At 46.6% G+C, this 18,051-nt stretch overlaps 1 protein-coding gene across 1 annotated transcript in view; it reads right to left on the bottom strand.

Annotated features, from left to right (window-relative positions):
- The window catches only part of ETFDH (electron transfer flavoprotein dehydrogenase), a 412,507-nt gene that overhangs the window by 180,183 nt on the left and 214,273 nt on the right, over positions 1-18,051 (bottom strand). Inside the window, exon 8 of the mRNA XM_086962357.1 lies at positions 4,835-4,975. Within this exon, the coding sequence (XP_086818483.1) occupies positions 4,835-4,975 (141 nt within the window). The remainder of the gene's footprint in view (positions 1-4,834; positions 4,976-18,051) is intronic.

Below are 18,051 nucleotides of genomic sequence, written 5' to 3'. Positions count from 1 at the left end.
TATCATCCTTCAATTTCAAAAATACTACCAAAAGCTGTATTCAGAAGAAGTTGTTGCCACTGAAAAGGATATTGATTGCTATCTGGCTAACCTCCTTAATAACTCGGAGGCTGTTAGTCTACTAGATGATACCACCAGGGAAGAGTTATAAAGTGAAATCACGCTGGCTGAGGTAGAGTCTGCATTATCGCTTTTAGCATCTGGCAAGGGCGTGGGCCCAGAAAGACTGCCGATCGATCTTTATAAAATTCTTGGTCATCAATTATGTCCCCTTTTATATGATTTATTTCTGGGGGTTCAGTGGAATGGTGTCCCTCCAGATTCCTGGGACGAGGCTAGCATTATTGTTTTCCCAAAGAGGGGGAAACCACCCGAGCAATTAACATCCTATCACCCAATATCATTGATTAATTCTGACTCTAAATTATACGCAAAGGTGATGGCTGTTAGACTCAGTGGGGTCATTGAGCATCTGGTCTCTCCGTGGCAGCATGGCTTCGTCCCGGGCAAAGGGACTACCGACCATACTCGCCGGGCTATGGCTCTATTTGATGCCATGTCCGTCACGGGGGGCCAGATGTCAATTATCCTACTTGATGCTGAGAAAGCCTTTGATTGTGTTTCATGGAACTTCTTGTGGGTAGCCATGGCACGTACTAATTTTGGCCCTAAATTTGTGAAATCTATCAAGTCAATGTATCTACGTCCCAAAGCAAAACTCCTAATGTTAGGTTCAGAATCTGGTTATATTAATATTGCAAGAGGCACAAGGCAGGGATGTCCCTGTTCGCCCCTGCTCTTCGCTCTCTATATCAATCCCCTAATTCTCAAATTTTTAGAAAGTAATATTATTAAACCAGTGCTCTGTAACCAATTTGAGACAAAAGTGTTAGCTTATGCCGATAACATCGCGGTTTTAACACCAGACCCGATCGAGGCGATTCGCGAAATTGAGCGAGTGGCCATAGTATATGGTAATTGCTCGGGGTATTCCCTTAATAGAGGAAAGACTGTTATCTTATGCACTGATAATATTGTTTGCCCAGATCAAAGAAGAGCCAAGACAGCTACTTATCTTGGAGTAGCCATGTGCTCGAATACTAAGCTTGTAGTGAAGCTTAATTTTGATCCGCTCCTGGAAAAGATAAAGAGTGATTTGGATAGGGTAAACGGTCTCTACCTCTCCATTATAGGCAGGGTCAATTATCTGAAAATGAATGTCTTGCCTAGATGCCTATATTTATTTCGAGCTATTCTTTTAGCTGTTGATCCTAAAGTTCTAACATTGATTAACGCCCTTATGTCCAAATTTGTGTGGCAACATGGAAAGATTAGGCGATCTCACTCTTTTCGGTCTCTTCCATTGGATAGGGGTGGGCTTACTTTACCCAACATGATTTTCTACCACTGGGCGAGCATTCCTTAAACAGCTTACCCCTATGGTTTTACATTCGACTGAAGAAAGTCGGACCGATACAGCTTCAATTCCTTCAATTTATGAGCTCTTACTCGGCCAGGATGCTAAAGGCTTATTATTAAGAAGGACCGAGGCAAATCATTATAAGAAGTTTAAGGGAGAAATCAAATTTGCGCCTGGAGAATTTGGGATAAAGTTGCCAAACATATGCATATTGGGAAAATCAACAGTTATACTCCTCTGTGGCATTCTAGTATTACACATGGTCTTGATTTTGATTCTACTGCAAGGAAATGGGAAAGGCTGGGTATCAGAACTGTTAATGAGTTTTTGTTAAAAGGTTTTGACACTGTTTTTATGGATTTAAAAATGAAACATGGTCTCTCTAATGGGGACTTTCTTAAGTTTGCTCAGGTGTTCCCTAAGCTAAGAGCTAAAGGGTCTACAATGTGTCTTTCAAAAGTTGAAATAATTGAGGTAATGGTTAGACCAAATACTAGGATAGGAACCTTTTATGACACCCTTTTGACTGAAACACAGGACGATATAGAAAAAACGGAAACCAAATGGGCGGCGAAACTTAATAATCCAGATGTTGATATAGACAGAGTCTTGGAGTTGAGCCATAAATTATTTATGGCCAGTAACCTAAAAGCACAACTTTAAGACAGTATTCGATCTCTATTTTACCCCGGCCAAACTTTTTGCGTGGGGAAAAAAAGAGAGTGATGTGTCTGCGATGTTTCCAAGGACCCGCGACTCTTGCCCATATGTTTAGCAACTGTTCAGAGCTCATTGTTATAAAAAGTATGATCGCTTCTTTTTGGGAAAAATTATTTTGTCATAAACTCCCAGAGTCTGATACCCTATTTGTTTTAGGTTTTGACAACTCTTTAAAACTTTCAAAAACTGAAGAAAGATTGTTGTTTATTGGCACAGCGGTATTGAGGTTAATTTTGTCCGCCCGTTGGAAGGAAGCTTCCCCACCCAGCTTTCAGATGTGGTTAGCCCGTTTCTTAGCGGTTTACAGCTACGAATCCGCCACATTTGTTACTAGAGGCTTTAAAGCAAGGCTACTAGGGGAGGCAACCTGGCGGCCAGTCTCGAAATGGAAAGCTGGGATAATCCCTAGTGGAATTGGGTGATTTATACAAGATTGTGTTTGTTAGCTCTGCTATAATTTCTCCGTTGTTATGCTATTTAGTAGCTCTTAGTCTCAATATTCAGCGCCACAGTTCTCAAATGTATGTATAATGTATCTATTCTTGAAGCTTTTTGTTCTTTTTTTTCATTAACTGTTTTTTTATTTTTTATTTACTGTTTAAATTTACCTTTGTTTGTCTTATGCTGCTTCTGGTTCTATAATAAATATTCTAAGAAAAAAAAAACGTTTGAAATTCACGGACAAAACAAAGGTTAAAGGCGATTGTGCTTGCAGGTGTAAGGTGCTCTTGGTGCGGGAGGTTCGGTGCCAGTGGGGGTTTGGGCACAGGGCCTGGCCATGCACTGCTAATTACCTTACCTACTACATCACTTTTGACATGTGCTATGACATAATTGATAACCTCACTGCAACATCCGAAATGACAATTAATGTCAAAACCGGACATGGAAGGGTGCGAGTTATCGTTACTTTAGGGCATGAGTCATACTTACTTGAGATAACTATAACTAGTAAACTTAAGCGGTTTTGTTAGTTTAGAATGATATGATTTAAATGAAATTTTCATCTAACGATATCGTCCCTTTAACCTTTGTTTCTTTCAGTGAATATATATTAATCACACAGTGGAGGGAGGTGACTACTGTGTAGTTCTATTTAGGACTGGGTTTCCATAGGCAATGGATGTTTTTGTTTGGTAATAACTGACAATGCTTCACGAATCTTCGAAAACGTTCCACAAAATGATGTTTTGTTGATCGCTTTTGAGGTATAAAATAAGTTCTGAACTACAGAAATATCTTCAACATAAAAGGGGAGAAAAAAAAATCAGATGCTGGTCTTCATTATCTGCAGGTATGAACTACATTTTTTTCACCCGAAACAGAAACTAAATCAGAAAGAAATAATATTATGACTGCTTCAGGCTACATTAAGCAGCAACTAGTTTAGTTAAAGCATTACAAACAGAATAAAGAAGTCAGATTATCAATGGGTGAGCAATCAGTCTGGATAGATAAGAAATATGAATTAAAAAAATTCAACAATCTTCAAAAATACTAAGGTATCAAGTCATTACTGTGCTGGGTTCCTTCCTGCAAAGATTATAGCATATCTGGTGCATCTATCTTTAATAAGTAAGGAACTGCAGATAATTTTACAACATACATCTGTAATGATTGAAATAATGAAGGAAACATTCAATAATACATTACATGTCAGATAGGTGCTTCAAAAACCACTTGAAATGGTAAAGTACTGAAAAGAAATTCAACAACTCAAGAAAAACACATTCATTCAATGTAATTCCCAGCTTTCGGGGACAATCTGAATCTTATCCTTTCCCATGAAAGCAAACACACTTGGTCTCCCTGAGAGGATGTTAGTGTTTTCTTATCTGCCAGGCAATAATTTAAAATCAGAAAGGAAATACAGAAAGCAATCCTTTCTGCCTAGAATAATGGAATGAAGAATACAGTTTCCTGCATGTTAATTTATGCCCAATGATCCACTGGACAGCTAGGCCAAAATCACGCTAGTGGGAGGCGGAGGGGATTGTGCAGAGCTGGTCTTTGTGTCCCCCTTTTCAGGGGTGGCTGGGATTCCCCTGGCAACAACAGAAGCAATGCAGGATTTGGAGGGACCTGCTGTCGTCTCCCACAAGTACCACACATGCAGACCAGGGTAGGCAGTATACGATCCGACACCGAAGTGTACATAATGCTGAATAAACCTTACAACTCTGCTGTAACGGATGCTGGGCTGTATTAGAACAGGGATTGTCCTCTTCAAATATGGCAAAATCAACTTGCACACCAGCTGCCAGTTACCAGTGAAATTTCTTGTCATTTGGGCTTTCTCACTGCTGGGATTCCCCACTATTAAATGCTTCACACTACCTAATGGGTTGTCTGTACCACGCAGTAAAACAGACTTAACACAAGGTGGCACAAAATGCACAATTAACTAATGAAGGCCACTGTGTTTGCAAAAATGTTCAGAAATGTTGTGGTCTATAATGACATTTAAGCTTATTGTCTAATCTCCCAATGTTTAGCCCTTGATCTGAGGATTCAGTACTTCTTCTAAATTTTGGGGAACTAATCAATTACATTTGTTATTGTTTATGATTTGAAATACATACTGGTTTAAAAATAATAATACAAAATAAATTACTTTTATCGAGAACATCGGCACTGGAAGGTGAGCAACACTGTGATTTAGGAAAGTAATATAGCTTTTTATTGCTAACATACCACAAATCCAACTGCGACTAATGGTTCGCCTTCATTTAGATGATACACGAAAGATCCGCCGTATGTGTGTCTATCCAGTGGCCATCCAACAGTGTGCTCAACCAGGCCTGGGCTCCATTTCTTCTCATCAATAATCCACAGCTGTGAAAGACCAACATCGATAAGTATTTCGCACCAAACAGCACTTATTTTCTTAGTACACGCATTAAAAAAGAAAGCAACCAAATAAACATGCACTGGCAAGCCCAATAAGTTTGAGTCTAAGGTAACACAAGCAAACGCAGGCATTCACAAATGTGCCCTAATTGCGTGTTGTCTCTGTGCAACAAGCTTTTTTATGTCACTAAAGTCTGCATCCTACTCTTTAATCCCCAACAATCTTTGTATTTTTTATTTAGTATTCTTTTGCACACAAAACACATTTTGTTGAAAAATAACATCCATCAAATATTATACTGCATTTGCATACTATTTTAGCTCCAGCTTAAACATTTTATCACTTCGAATGTGTTGCTTTTCTGGTGGAGGTATCCTTTTCAAAACGGTTTGTGTGTTCATTGATAACCCTGTCATGCGGTTGCTCCTGAAAACAGTGCAACTCATGCACTACAATAAAAACAATTCCAAAGAGGCAGGATAACAGTGTGTGACGTTCAGCGACAAACCCTTTTACTGAGATGGGCAAGATGTATTGACATGGGCATAAAGAAATGGCAGAAGTGGCTGAACCAAAACAAACAATCGCTCAAGTGAGCCGACCCAACGGCTATTACCCAAGTATTTGTTTTAAACAACATATATTTGCTAATCTGGTCTTAAAAATTATATTGGGTAATATAGTACTTTAATACTGGTAAGTCTCTCTTTAAATCCCAAGGTGAGAATGTATCTCTGTACTTTCCCAGCAAAAGTTCTGAAATAGAAGGTAACCATCTTCAGTGATGAAAAGAATCTTAGATGCATCTCAATCAGACTTTCATCCACTTCATGGTACTGATGCAGTCTTCCTTACGACAACCCCAGGATGATTTAGGATTTTGGAGAGAATAGTAGCTGTCATCCTTTTGGATTTAAGTGCTGCATTGGAAACTGTACAACAGTCCACCCACCCCATCCTTCTAAACTGTCTTCAAATGCTAGGCATTCGTGATAAAGCCTTGGCATAGCGACCTTCCTTCTTGGACAACTGAACCAAAGCATTTTTATTTCTTCTTCACTGTTCTTCTAAAACCTTGAAGCGCAGAATACCACAAGGCTTTAGGCTTGTCATTCAATCCTGATCTCACTTCACTGACAGTTTATTAAGACTTCTGGGTTCTTGCTCTGCACTACCAACATTTCAACAACGACAGCCATCTACATGATTTGGTTTTTTACTCGTCTATCAATTGTTACAGCTTGGATAAGACAAATACTTTCAGATTCACATATTTGTGGGATCTCCCTCTTTCTGGAGTCTCACCACCAGGGTGAGGTACCACTAAAGTTCTTTATAATTGCGCTAAAAACCCTGGATTCATTTTTTGTAACACTCTCTTTTACTGAATACATTAACAGCTTAACTTTCTCCCAGTGCTTTAAACAAGAGTGTCTTAAAACTGTAATTCCGGCCGTCATCCTGTCCCATATAGGCTACGGCAATTCGCCTATGCAAATCTTTCTGCTTTTGCCATTACGAGCTTTATAAAAAAGGCCTCTCATTCACTCCAATATCTTTCCTAACTTGCCTTGAAGAAATCTTAGCTCTTCTTATGCTCACCAGATTTATGTCTCTCTCATCAAGAAAATGCAGTTTGATGGACACTTCTTCTCCTATCTCTCTACCAAATAATGGAATTCTCCGTCTCTAGACCTTCAGTCTAAGACTGGCTACTCTCTATTTGGAAATAAACTTAAAACCATTTTCCATTACCCATCTAGCCATGTTCCAGCCAGTCTTTAGTGCCAGGGCACAAACATCCACAGTGTCAGAGTGCCCTACAAATATCATTTACAGATATAGGGTTGTTTGACAACTGCACTGTGAAAACCCACATCTAAAAAGAGATTGGGAGGTTACACAAATGCGCCCACAGAAAGAGGCCATGCAAGTAATCCTCAGGCTCTTTCCCTTGACATTTTGGCTTTCTTTTTTTAAACATATTTTATTGAGTTTTTTTAATTGAAGACAATTACAATTATGCCTTGCACTATGCTCCAGAACAAAGGGTGTACATCGTAAAGTCATTTAGATCATATATAGCTAACAAAAAATTCCTGCTACACATTTCTTATTATACATCGTCTTACATAATGTGTTGTCAATTCTATAATACAAGCAGTACATGTAATAAAACCTAACTATACCCCCACTATCCCCCTCCCCAAAGGTCCCGGTCTCCATCTGCCTATTACATATATCCAATTACTTATTTTGGCTAGTCTTGCCGTCATTCGTACATATTCCGTATCTTTAAATAGTATAAGAAGCATTCGTAAAGGCCCCTGAAGTACGTATGGCATGGGTCACACTGCCCCAAATCGTCCTACTACTGGTCCGTGAAATCCAAGTCCAGGTATCGCAACCCCTCTAACATGACTTCCCAGTCAAGGGAGATTGGGGTTTTACGTAGACCTCTAGTTTCTTCCCTGCACAGTGCCACGCCCTCTGCTCCACCCCAACGCAACACCTCTGCTTGCCAGGCTCTCACTTCAGGGGATTTACGAGATTTCCATCTCATGGTGATGTTTCGGATAGCCAATATGAGTGCCAGGTTTATAAAACGGTACTGCACCTTATGGGTAGAAGAGTGAGTATGAAGGCCCAAAATGCACTCCCCCCAGGGTATCAGTAATAGCAAGGTGTGTGGCTGTCTGTTATGTTTCGGACTGTGCCCCAATAACCCCGAATCTTCGGGCATTCCCATACCATGTGTTCGAAACCCTCTCCCGCTAGAAGACATCTCGGACATGAGTGTTGTGTTTGAGGAAACATCTTATCCAATCTGTGCGGGGTTAAATATGCGCGATGTAACACCATGGTCTAGATAAACTTGAATTTGGCATTCCTTGGGACTTTCCTGGGGTGTTCCAGCACTGTAGCCCATTCTTTATCAGACATGTCTTTACCCATATGAAACTCCCATAGGGTCTTCAGTGCCTGCAGAGGTGTTCTCGTATGTGTGCTAATACCAGCGTATAGCCATCTAATCAGATGGCGTCCGTCGCCCATATAATATACCATCTCAATCAGTATGTTTTGGGGGGGTTGTTCTCTGTGGGGCCCAGAACAACTTAATAAATCTGATCAGCGCTGCATGCGTTAGATACAAGTGTACCGGGGCACCAGTCTCATTTATAAACGTATCATGATCCATTAGTGTCTCCTCCCTGAACAAATCCGCCACCGTACTGATACCCACATCTAACCAGGGTGCTTGTTTGCGCTTCGTAAGCCTACCACTGGCTAGCTTAATTCCTAATAATGGTATGTTCCCTGCGTACCTCTGTCGTATGTGTGTATTGCAACGCCGCCCTTCAACACGTAGAGCTGTCTGAAGTAAGGGGGGGGGAAGGCCTGTCGGGACTCTTCTACCCGGTAAAAGTAAAGCATGTAGTGCCCCGCTATCTATGTCTGCGTCCGTATAGTCAATTTCCTGCAAGTTACGTCCCGACTTCCAGTAGGACAACCATTGCAGCTGACATGCATAGTAATCTATCTTGTCCCTCTATGTATGGTGTATTCCTCCGAGATGTGTCCCCCAGTTCTAGTGCGTGCCGTGGGGAAGCCATATAATATTCTTTTCCACATTATGTATTCTGCCGATATCCCAAATTTTGGCAGTGCCTGAAACATGTATTCCCAATGTATAGAATCAAAGGCCTGCCGGAGGTCCAGTGAAATACAACCAGCGTGTGGATATCGCTTCGGGGCCTCGGTCAACAGGTAGTGTAATTTCCGGATGTTAAGTGAGGTGCTATGAGCAGGTAGAAAACCCGTTTGATCTATGTGTATCAATTTCGACAAATGTGGGAGTAGTCTATTGGCTAGCACTTTACTCAATATTTTGTATTCGTGGGCAATAATGATAGCGGTCGATAATTTGACAAATCGGTGTGCTCTCTGCCCGGTTTCGGTAGTGTGATAACCAAGGCTTGGGCCGTCGTAATAGGTAAGGAGCCCTTCTCCCATATTTATTTGTACAATTCCACTAGTTCGGGTACTAGAGCCTCTGCATATGTGTCATATAACTCAATGGGAAGCCCATCTATACCTCGTGTTTTGTTGCGTGGGAGCTCCTTCATTGCCACCCTAATCTCATGTGATGTAATATGTCCTATAAGGCCCTTACGTAGTGGTTCTGGAATTTCTGGGCATGTTAAAGTAGATAAAAAAGCTACTGTTCGGTCCCCGGCGGGATGGTCAGGCATTCCATATAGTGTGGCATAATAATCACGGAACGCTGCGTTAATCTCCCCTTGTGTGGTAACTATGTCCCCATTGTCTCTAACAATCCTAGGTATGACCACTAAGGAGGGTAGGGGGGGGGGGGGGAGGGGGGAATGGGGGCATCACGGAGTAGGCGAGCTAGTAATGCTCCTGCCTTATTGGCATCGCTATGGGCTCGTTGTGTGTATGCTGTGTAGTCTATGACGCTCCGAGATTCCAACAATTCTGCATGTCGGATTCGTGCCTCCTGTAGGGGTCCCCTTTTTCCCTCATCCGTAATTGCTTCTTTCTCCAAATTGCCCATTATCTTCTCATTTTCAACCAATGACTTATGTAGTTCCTGCCGTGCTCCCACCGTCGTACCAATGGCCTTCCCCCCCGCACTACGGCCTTAAATGCATCCCACTCTATCAATCTACACGTGGCCGTGTTGCTGTTGTCAATAAAATAGTGGTCAATAGTAGTGGAGAGGGTATTGCGAAACACTTGATCCTCAAGGAGTTGTGGTCATAGGCGCCATGTTGGGAACGGTGTAGGCACCCTGCCCCATGTGATGAGCAACTCCAGTGGGTTGTGTCAGAGAAAGTCTTCGGGAGATATGTGGATTCAATCACCTGCATTGCTAGGCTTCCGGAGCAGAACACTATCTATTCGAGTGTGGAGGTCATGCACTGTGGAATAATAGGAGTATTCTTTGTGCAGTGGGTGACGCATCCGCCATACATCACTTTTCCCCCATCCCTCCGCCCACCTTACTAGTGCTTCAGTCTGTTTCTGTACACCATCGCCTTGTAATGGTGGGTGCGACCTATCCAGGGACACAACGAGTACTATGCTGCAATCTCCCCCCAATATCCATGGTTGCGCCTCCCAAACTGCTAATGCCCCACTCAACACATTCCAATATTGATCTTGCTCATAAGTGGGGGCATAGAAGTTGCCGAATACCACCACTTGGCCATCCAAAGTTCCCTTAACGAGTACATATCTGCCCAGTTTGTCAATTCTCTGCTCTTGCGCAACAAAGGGCACTCCATGCCTTATCCAGATCGTGCCACCCCTTGCATAATTAGAGTATAGGGTGGAGAATACCTGCCCCTTCCCTTTCTTCCGAAGTTTCACGACCTCACTTTCTATCATGTGCGACTCTTGTAAATATACAATCTGCGCTCTTCGGCGCTGTAGTTGTGTGTGTATCCTGTGGCGTTTGTGCACCGTGCCCATACCCCTTACATTCCAAGTTAAAATTTTGTACTTCCCGGGTTTATTCAGCATTGTATTAACCATAATGTGGGAGAATATATTGTTTCATACAAGCAGACCAGCATAGTAAAAATAGCAAACATTTTGAGACCGTTCCCTTTCCCAACTTCCCAAATACTCGGTCCAATCCTAAAACTGTACCGGACCACAACTCTAAATAACTGCCCCAATATACATTGAAAGTTCAACAATGAATACAATGAGTGAACTAACAAAGTGGAAGATAGGGGCATACATAGCGCCTTCGCCATATGGGTTTTTTGCCTGCGCTCCTCACGTGGTGTGGCGTGTCAGAGAACTGCCAGGTTGAGCTACTGCGTCCCTAGAGCATTAATGATTATTAGCCTGTCATAAATTATCTAGACCTTCTGGAGGAGGGGTCGGACGCAGCTGTGGTATGTAAATGCCAAGAGAAAGAAAAAGAAACAAGCATTTACAATGCAATGGTTTCGCCTTTGGAAAAGTTAGAGCTATTGGCATTGCTCACACACAGAGCCCCACACACAAATACACACACACACACACACGCAGTCGGACACACACACACAGAGCCAGACACACACACACAGAGCCAGACACACACACACACAGCCAGACACACACACACACAGCCAGACACACACACACACAGCCAGACACACACACACAGAGCCAGACACACACACACAGAGCCAGACACACACACACACACAGAGCCAGACACACACACACAGAGCCAGACACACACACACAGAGCCAGACACACACACAGCCAGACGCCCACACACAGCCAGACGCCCACACAGAGCCAGAAGCCCACACAGAGCCAGACGCCCACACAGAGCCAGACGCCCACACAGAGCCAGACGCCCACACAGAGCCAGACGCCCACACAGAGCCAGACGCCCACACAGAGCCAGACGCCCACACACAGAGCCCCAGAGCATAATTCCAAGAGCCGCACGCAGTGAATTCCGGCACCACCCACGCCCCCTATCACCTTTCTGCAGCTCACGGGACGCCGCCCGCACCCGGCCTGCATCCGCCTCTGCCACCATTAACTGGGGCTAGGCCGCGCCGCACTCACTACCTCCGGGACTGGGTACACAGGGGCCCGCCTTCACTGCAGCGGCGGCAGTCACCAGCTCCAGACTCCCCCTGCTGGCAGGACCAGTGCACCTCACGTAGGCCCAGGCTCTTTATATGTTATTTATTCACTGCACAACGAGGCGCTCGTGTGGCCTCCAGAAGCAGTTCCTTAGCCCACTCCACACTTAGACCGCACGCCCGCAGGCTCTCGATCCCAGCTCCGACAGGGGGGGGGGGGACATGGGGTGAGGGGTTTGGGGGGTTACTGCTCACCTCAGCTTGTATCTTCACGCAATCTCGTACCCCTGATCCAGGCTAGTACTGGCACACCCTGTTGTGAGAGCGGCCTGCGCACATGCACGCTCGTGAGCCGGCTGCCTCTGTGTGCCCAGAGGTTGGGAAACATTTAAGAAATGCGCCCAGGGGCGAATTTCTTCGAAAAGAATGATTAATCTACCAATAGGCGCAGGCTTCACGGGCGCCAGAGAAAAGTGAAAAACAGCCAAATATTTGTGGCACAGGCCGGCGGAGGACAAACGGGCGAGAGGTCGGACTCCCAAAGAAAAGATCCGTCTGGGGTTGAGTCAACAGGCATTTCAAGTAGATTTGGTAATAGTGTCCAGTTTTCTCTCTCCTGTAGCGGCAGTTGTGGTATGAAGGCTACCGTTCCCTGCCTATCTCTGGATGGCAGGCACCCCATGGACTGTGAAGGGCAGGGCATGTCGCCCTCGCCTACCCCCATCCGGGCTGTCCTTTGAAGCCACTGCTCTTGACGAAGGCTATGTTCAGCTTGACGCAGAGCAAGTTTCTTAAATTTTACGTCATCGGAGAACCAACGTTGTGCTTTCTTGAGGTCTGAGTGATTCAGAATAACAATGTGAATAGAAAAGAATAGGACATGTCTAGCTCTGATAGCACCTGTCAAGCTGCTATGAGAGAGAACATGCATACTAAAGCTGCACATTTAAGGACAGTGTAGTAACACTACTATACATGAGAGCTTGCAGTCCATCTAAAGAATCCAGTCTCTATTTTTCCTACCTATTACAATCTAGTGATGACATCAGTAGTCAGCTGTGATAAGAACATGATGTGTCAGAAATGCTTGAAGCATTTACTGCTGTTCTGCCAAGTCTACATAATCCTGTTCTCTTAAATGTCAAAACTGCTGACTCCATTCCATTCAAAAAGCTGTATTCTATTTTTTACAATCATAAAAGCATATGCAACCAGCAATACATCAGGAATACAGTTTAAAACAGATGGCTGGCATGAATTCGTATAAAACCCAATAAAAAAGAGAAGATCGGGTGATGGCAGGCTCTACGAATCTGCAAACCACAACAACATAACATCTTTAGGTGCACATTCAGCAGACAGCATTCCTAAAGAAAAGTACACGTGGGTTTCTGTTAAAAAAAAAAAAGCAAGAAAACTCTAAAAGAATATTTCAGATGTTCAACAGTTAAAGTATTCCTCTCCACGCGTGAGGTTGGACATCCACGTTCTGATCAGCTATCCCGGCATTTCCTGCTCAGCAGAAGCTGCATCAAATATGTTCCAGGAATGCAGCTCTCAAGAGCAGTCCGGTGCACTGCCAAATATCCAGCAGGCCAGGCCTCCAGCAGGCCACAGATACCGAGCAACAAAGGCAAACAATCGCTGACACAGCCAGCCAAACACTGCAAATTATCTCTGCTTATAATTTGCTCGACTCTTTTTTTCTGTACACAACAAGCAAACAGTTTAAAAATGGGTCCCCTGCCAACACGAAAGACACAAGTGTTCACTTTGAAAATAATACAGTACACATATGGAAATGGAGTTTACCCTCCAGGAAACACAATTCACACGCAAAAGGGCGATTAACAGCAGAAAGAATTGGTGAAATGGGTTTATTCAACTAACAGTGATTTGCCATAAGGAATTCAATCGACCAGTCCTGCTCTTTCGGGCTTCATCGCTAAGCATGCTGGAACTTGCAGTTTCACGCTGTAGGTCGACAAGTAACACCATTCATAGTGCTATTTTAGCTTCGACCCTCTCACTCTCCTCCCCAAAAATAATAAACAACAGCCTTATTATGTGAAGTGACAGCTATGTCGCCGCAAGGTCAAATCCCTGTAACCAACGTGTAAGACCATATTTATAACAGAAATCTACAGTACAAATCCCAGAATGCAAAGCGTCGAAGCGATGTCTGTAAAAGGCTAGCAGTAGCCAAATGCGTCACATTTGGTGTGAGGCTACTTGACAGGATTGCAGAACAGAGTAGGATTCAGGGGCTTTTTAATAGACAATTCATACAAAAGCACTGCCTTTGGGCTTGAAAAGGATCGCAAATAATAACAAGTAAGATACGGGAAAATAAAGAAAGAAAGGACAGCAGGCAGGGCCGGCAGGATTCAACGTAGATAACACAGAAGGCAAGCGATGAACAGGCACATCGACACATGAGTACATTTCCACTGTCCATTCTCAGAGCACCCTCCCAGCAGCTACTGTACATCACCCACTGGAACGCCATCCATATTACCAAAACGACTGTTGCAATGACCCGTTAATGCTAATGTATAAATCATGCATGATTCACATAACATACTTCCTCTCTTCAGCGGGTGCGGGGTGGAAGGCGATCTCGCCCAGCTTCTGGGCCGAAGACTCACCCTCGCAGGCACGGCCCCCGTCGCAGCTCCCACTGGCCTCCGCTGACGTCGAGGGTTCCCCCGGAGTCAGCCACTCACAGCGCGGCTCCCGGGGCAGATCCTGATGACGCGGCGAGGCTCCAACCAACGGCGGCGCAGCTCACGGGGACAGGCCCACTGCAGCGGCCAATCAGAGCGCGCCTCTGCCGACGAGCCACCAATGCGGTCGCAGCCCCTTCGTGCCTCGGCCAAGGTGCCGAGCAGCTGCCGGTTGACCCCCGGGCGGATAAAAAAAAATGGCGGCAGCACCTACGAGGACACGGGGGGGGCGGGAGAGGAACGGACGACGGGGGGGGGGGCGGGAGAGGACACAGGGGGCGTGAGGCACGAAAATTGGCACAAGTGCGGCGTGGGCAGCCGCGGATTAAAAAAAAATAAAAATAAATGGCGGCAGCACCTACGAGGACACGGGGGGGGGGCGGGAGAGGACACAGGGGGCGGGAGGGGGGCGGGAAAGGACACGAGAGGAACGGACGGCGGGAGGGAGGCGGGAAACGTGGGGACGGCGGGAGGAGGGACACAAGGCAGGACAGCAGCAAGCACGGCCCGGCCGGAGGAGACTCGGGGGCGTTCCCGGCGTCGCGTGACGTCGGCAAAAGCCAAAGAATCTCGGGAACGCCCCCGTGTCTGGTCCGGCATTGATGGACAGGCCCCTCGTCCAATGGCTAGGCTCCATTTATGGAGCTAGCCAATGGGACGGGGGCGTGTTCCAGAGTGCCTTACTGTACTCAATAGATTTCTCTGGAGGAGGAGCCTAACGGCTCCGTCCCCCAGCGAAACCTAAAAAGGGGGTTACGATACTTGTGGGCAGCCGCGGATTAAAAAAAAATAAAAAAAAATGGCGGCAGCACCTACGAGGACACGGGGGGGGGGCGGGAGAGGAACGGACGGCGGGAGAGGACACAGGGGGCGGGAGGGGGGCGGGAAAGGACACGAGAGGAACGGACGGCGGGAGGGAGGCGGGAAACGTGGGGACGGCGGGAGGAGGGACACAAGGCAGGACAGCAGCAAGCACGGCCCGGCCGGAGGAGACTCGGGGGCGTTCCCGGCGTCGCGTGACGTCGGCAAAAGCCAAAGAATCTCGGGAACGCCCCCGTGTCTGGTCTGGCATTGATGGACAGGCCCCTCGTCCAATGGCTAGGCTCCATTTATGGAGCTAGCCAATGGGACGGGGGGCGTGTTCCAGAGTGCCTTACTGTACTCAATAGATTTCTCTGGAGGAGGAGCCTAACGGCTCCGTCCCCCAGCGAAACCTAAAAAGGGGGTTACGATACTTGTTTAAGTCCATCAACCAAACAGGTCCGTGATCAGCTGTGGCGTCGCCAAGGGGAATAAGGCCATGCTGCCCTCGGAGTCCGATCCCTGCGGCGACTCCTCCTCCGTGGAGGACTTCGTGACTGTCCGTGGTGCATTTGTGAAGGTTGCTGTAGCCAGTATCGCCTGCTGCTTGGTCTGTTTTATCTGCTGCGAGGTGACCTTTACCCGTCTAGTGGTTCTCTTCGATCTGCCACCTCTACGCCCAGTTAAGGTGGCTTCGAAGGATTTCTGTCTCTCCTCCGCTATTGCTGCAATCTCCTCCGCATTAGTTAGTTCCATGACCTCTAGCCAATCCTCAACATCTCCGAGACTTTCAAAAAAGTACGATTTCTGTTTGTGCAATATTTTCAGCCGTGCCGGGAATAATAGTGCATACTGTATATTCAGATCTCCGAGCCGTCGCTTCACCGCGATAAAAGAGGATTGTTGCTTCTGCACAAGCATCGTATAGGCCGGATATAGGGAAATCCTCGCATTCTCAAAGTTAATTGGCGCCGCCTCACTGGTTTTCTGCAGCAAAATGTCCCGATCACGGTAATGCAGTATGAGAGGTCTCGTAGGGGCACCTGGCTTTGGACGTCCGGTAGGTATCCTGTGTGCACGCTCTATACAACACTGTGAGGATAGCCCCTCTGTCGTGACCTGATCTCTGAACCAGTGCTCCATTTACCCCGCTGAGTCAGCCCCTTCACTTTTCTCCGGCATGCCAATCAGCCAGATGTTGTTCCTTCGTGCTCTCCCTTACGCATACTCCACTTGTTCCAACAAGGCGGTCATCTGCGTCTGCAACTGCTTCACCTCTGTTTCAGTTTATTTCTGTTTGGGCAGCAGCTCCGTCAGTGTGGTTGCATGATATTTCACCTTCTCTGCTGTTTTAACATGATCTGCCCGCAGCAAATTCAAACCAGTGGATAAGGACCCTATTTGTAGCTCGAGGGCCTTCCTGGAATCCCACACTTCCCGCAATATAATATCCAGTTTGTCTTCTGAGGCAGGCTCCTTAGTCGGGTGGACATAACCAGACCCCAGCGCCCCGTTTGTGCCACTTAGGCACTCCTGCGTCGGGTCTATGCCGCTCTGCTCCTGTTGTTTCGGTCTGTTGCACCCCATCTTGTCCGTGTACCGCGCCGCAATCACACACTGGACTAGGGAATCGTAATCAGGGGGCCCCTTAAGGCACTGCTCTCCAGCCCTAGCACGTTATGCTCTTCTTTGCTGCCGGTGACGCGGGTGTTCCCGGTCTACCAAGCAACCACCGGTCCCAGTATACAGTTATAGTGCATCGACATGGCTTTCAGATCTCACCAGTTCCTGCCTGGCTGGCTCCACAACGATGTTCAGCGGGGCAGGTCAGCCTCATCACCGCACGTCAGACCTCGCGACAGTATTTCGGCGCCGTAGCGCTGCACTGGAGGTTAGGGGGAAATAATGTCGCCGTCTGAGATATCACAAGCCATTCACATCTGCTTTAAAACTGCGCCCCTGCCAGGTCCGTCTGAGTACAGCAGTAGGGTAGATCAGCACGACGTGTGTCTCTACAGGTCCCCACAGAGGAGTGTGCTCCTGGGTTATAGCTAGTGGGCAAAATAGTACATCTTCCGCAGCCCAGACAACATACTTTACATACTGCCTTCCATTCCCCAGTGGTTTGAGCAGCTTGCAGCGAACACACGATGTCCCATTTACTCCAGTCCAAGAGGGAAGCCAGGAATAATCGGCATCACTCGTTACCAGACACACTGCATTAACCGGCCCAATTGCAAATGACCGCCGATGCCGAGGTGGCGGCCCGCTAGGCCTCAGTCCCGTTGTTAGCCCGGTCTTCTCCCGCCACAGTAAGGCGCTGGGGCACCGCTCTGCTACTCACTCCGACTCCGATCCACCATAAGTTAGTGGGGATGAGTATCCGCGCTCCAATGGGGGCGTGTTCTGTCCAGGTCCATCGTCAGGGAGAAGCAGGCCTCACAGCGTCCCCGGGCTTGCGTAGTTGTGCGTCCCGGAGCACCCACGCAGGGTCCCTCTCACCTGCCAGTAGGACAGAGGTAATTCTGTTGCCGCTGTAGGCAGAGATGGGCCGCCCCCTCCGTCCGCAGCGGCCGATCCAGCTACGATGCTTCGGTCTCTGGCTTACGCTGTGTCAAAATGCCGAAAGGGGCTGCCGCTCCTCTCTGCTCTGCGCCATGCGGGCCGTCGCAGCAAATTTTATTGCAAGGTGCCCCTTCCCTCGGCGTCTAACACTCACCGAGTGTCCAGGTCAGTCCCCTCAGCCTGGTCCACAGCTACCGCAGTCCATTTAGTGTATACGGCCAACGTATTACAGGATTTTTGGAGGCTCGGGTACGGAGCTCTCCTAACAGGCAACCGCCATGCTTGGCTGCTGGCCACACCTCCCTGACAAATTGGCTTTAAATAATAGAACTTTCATCAAAAGGGAG

Source organism: Lissotriton vulgaris, chromosome 3_1 (genome assembly GCF_964263255.1).
Source record: "Lissotriton vulgaris chromosome 3_1, aLisVul1.2, whole genome shotgun sequence".
Lineage (NCBI taxonomy): Eukaryota > Metazoa > Chordata > Amphibia > Caudata > Salamandridae > Lissotriton > Lissotriton vulgaris.
This window is presented reverse-complemented; position numbering and strand designations above follow the sequence as displayed.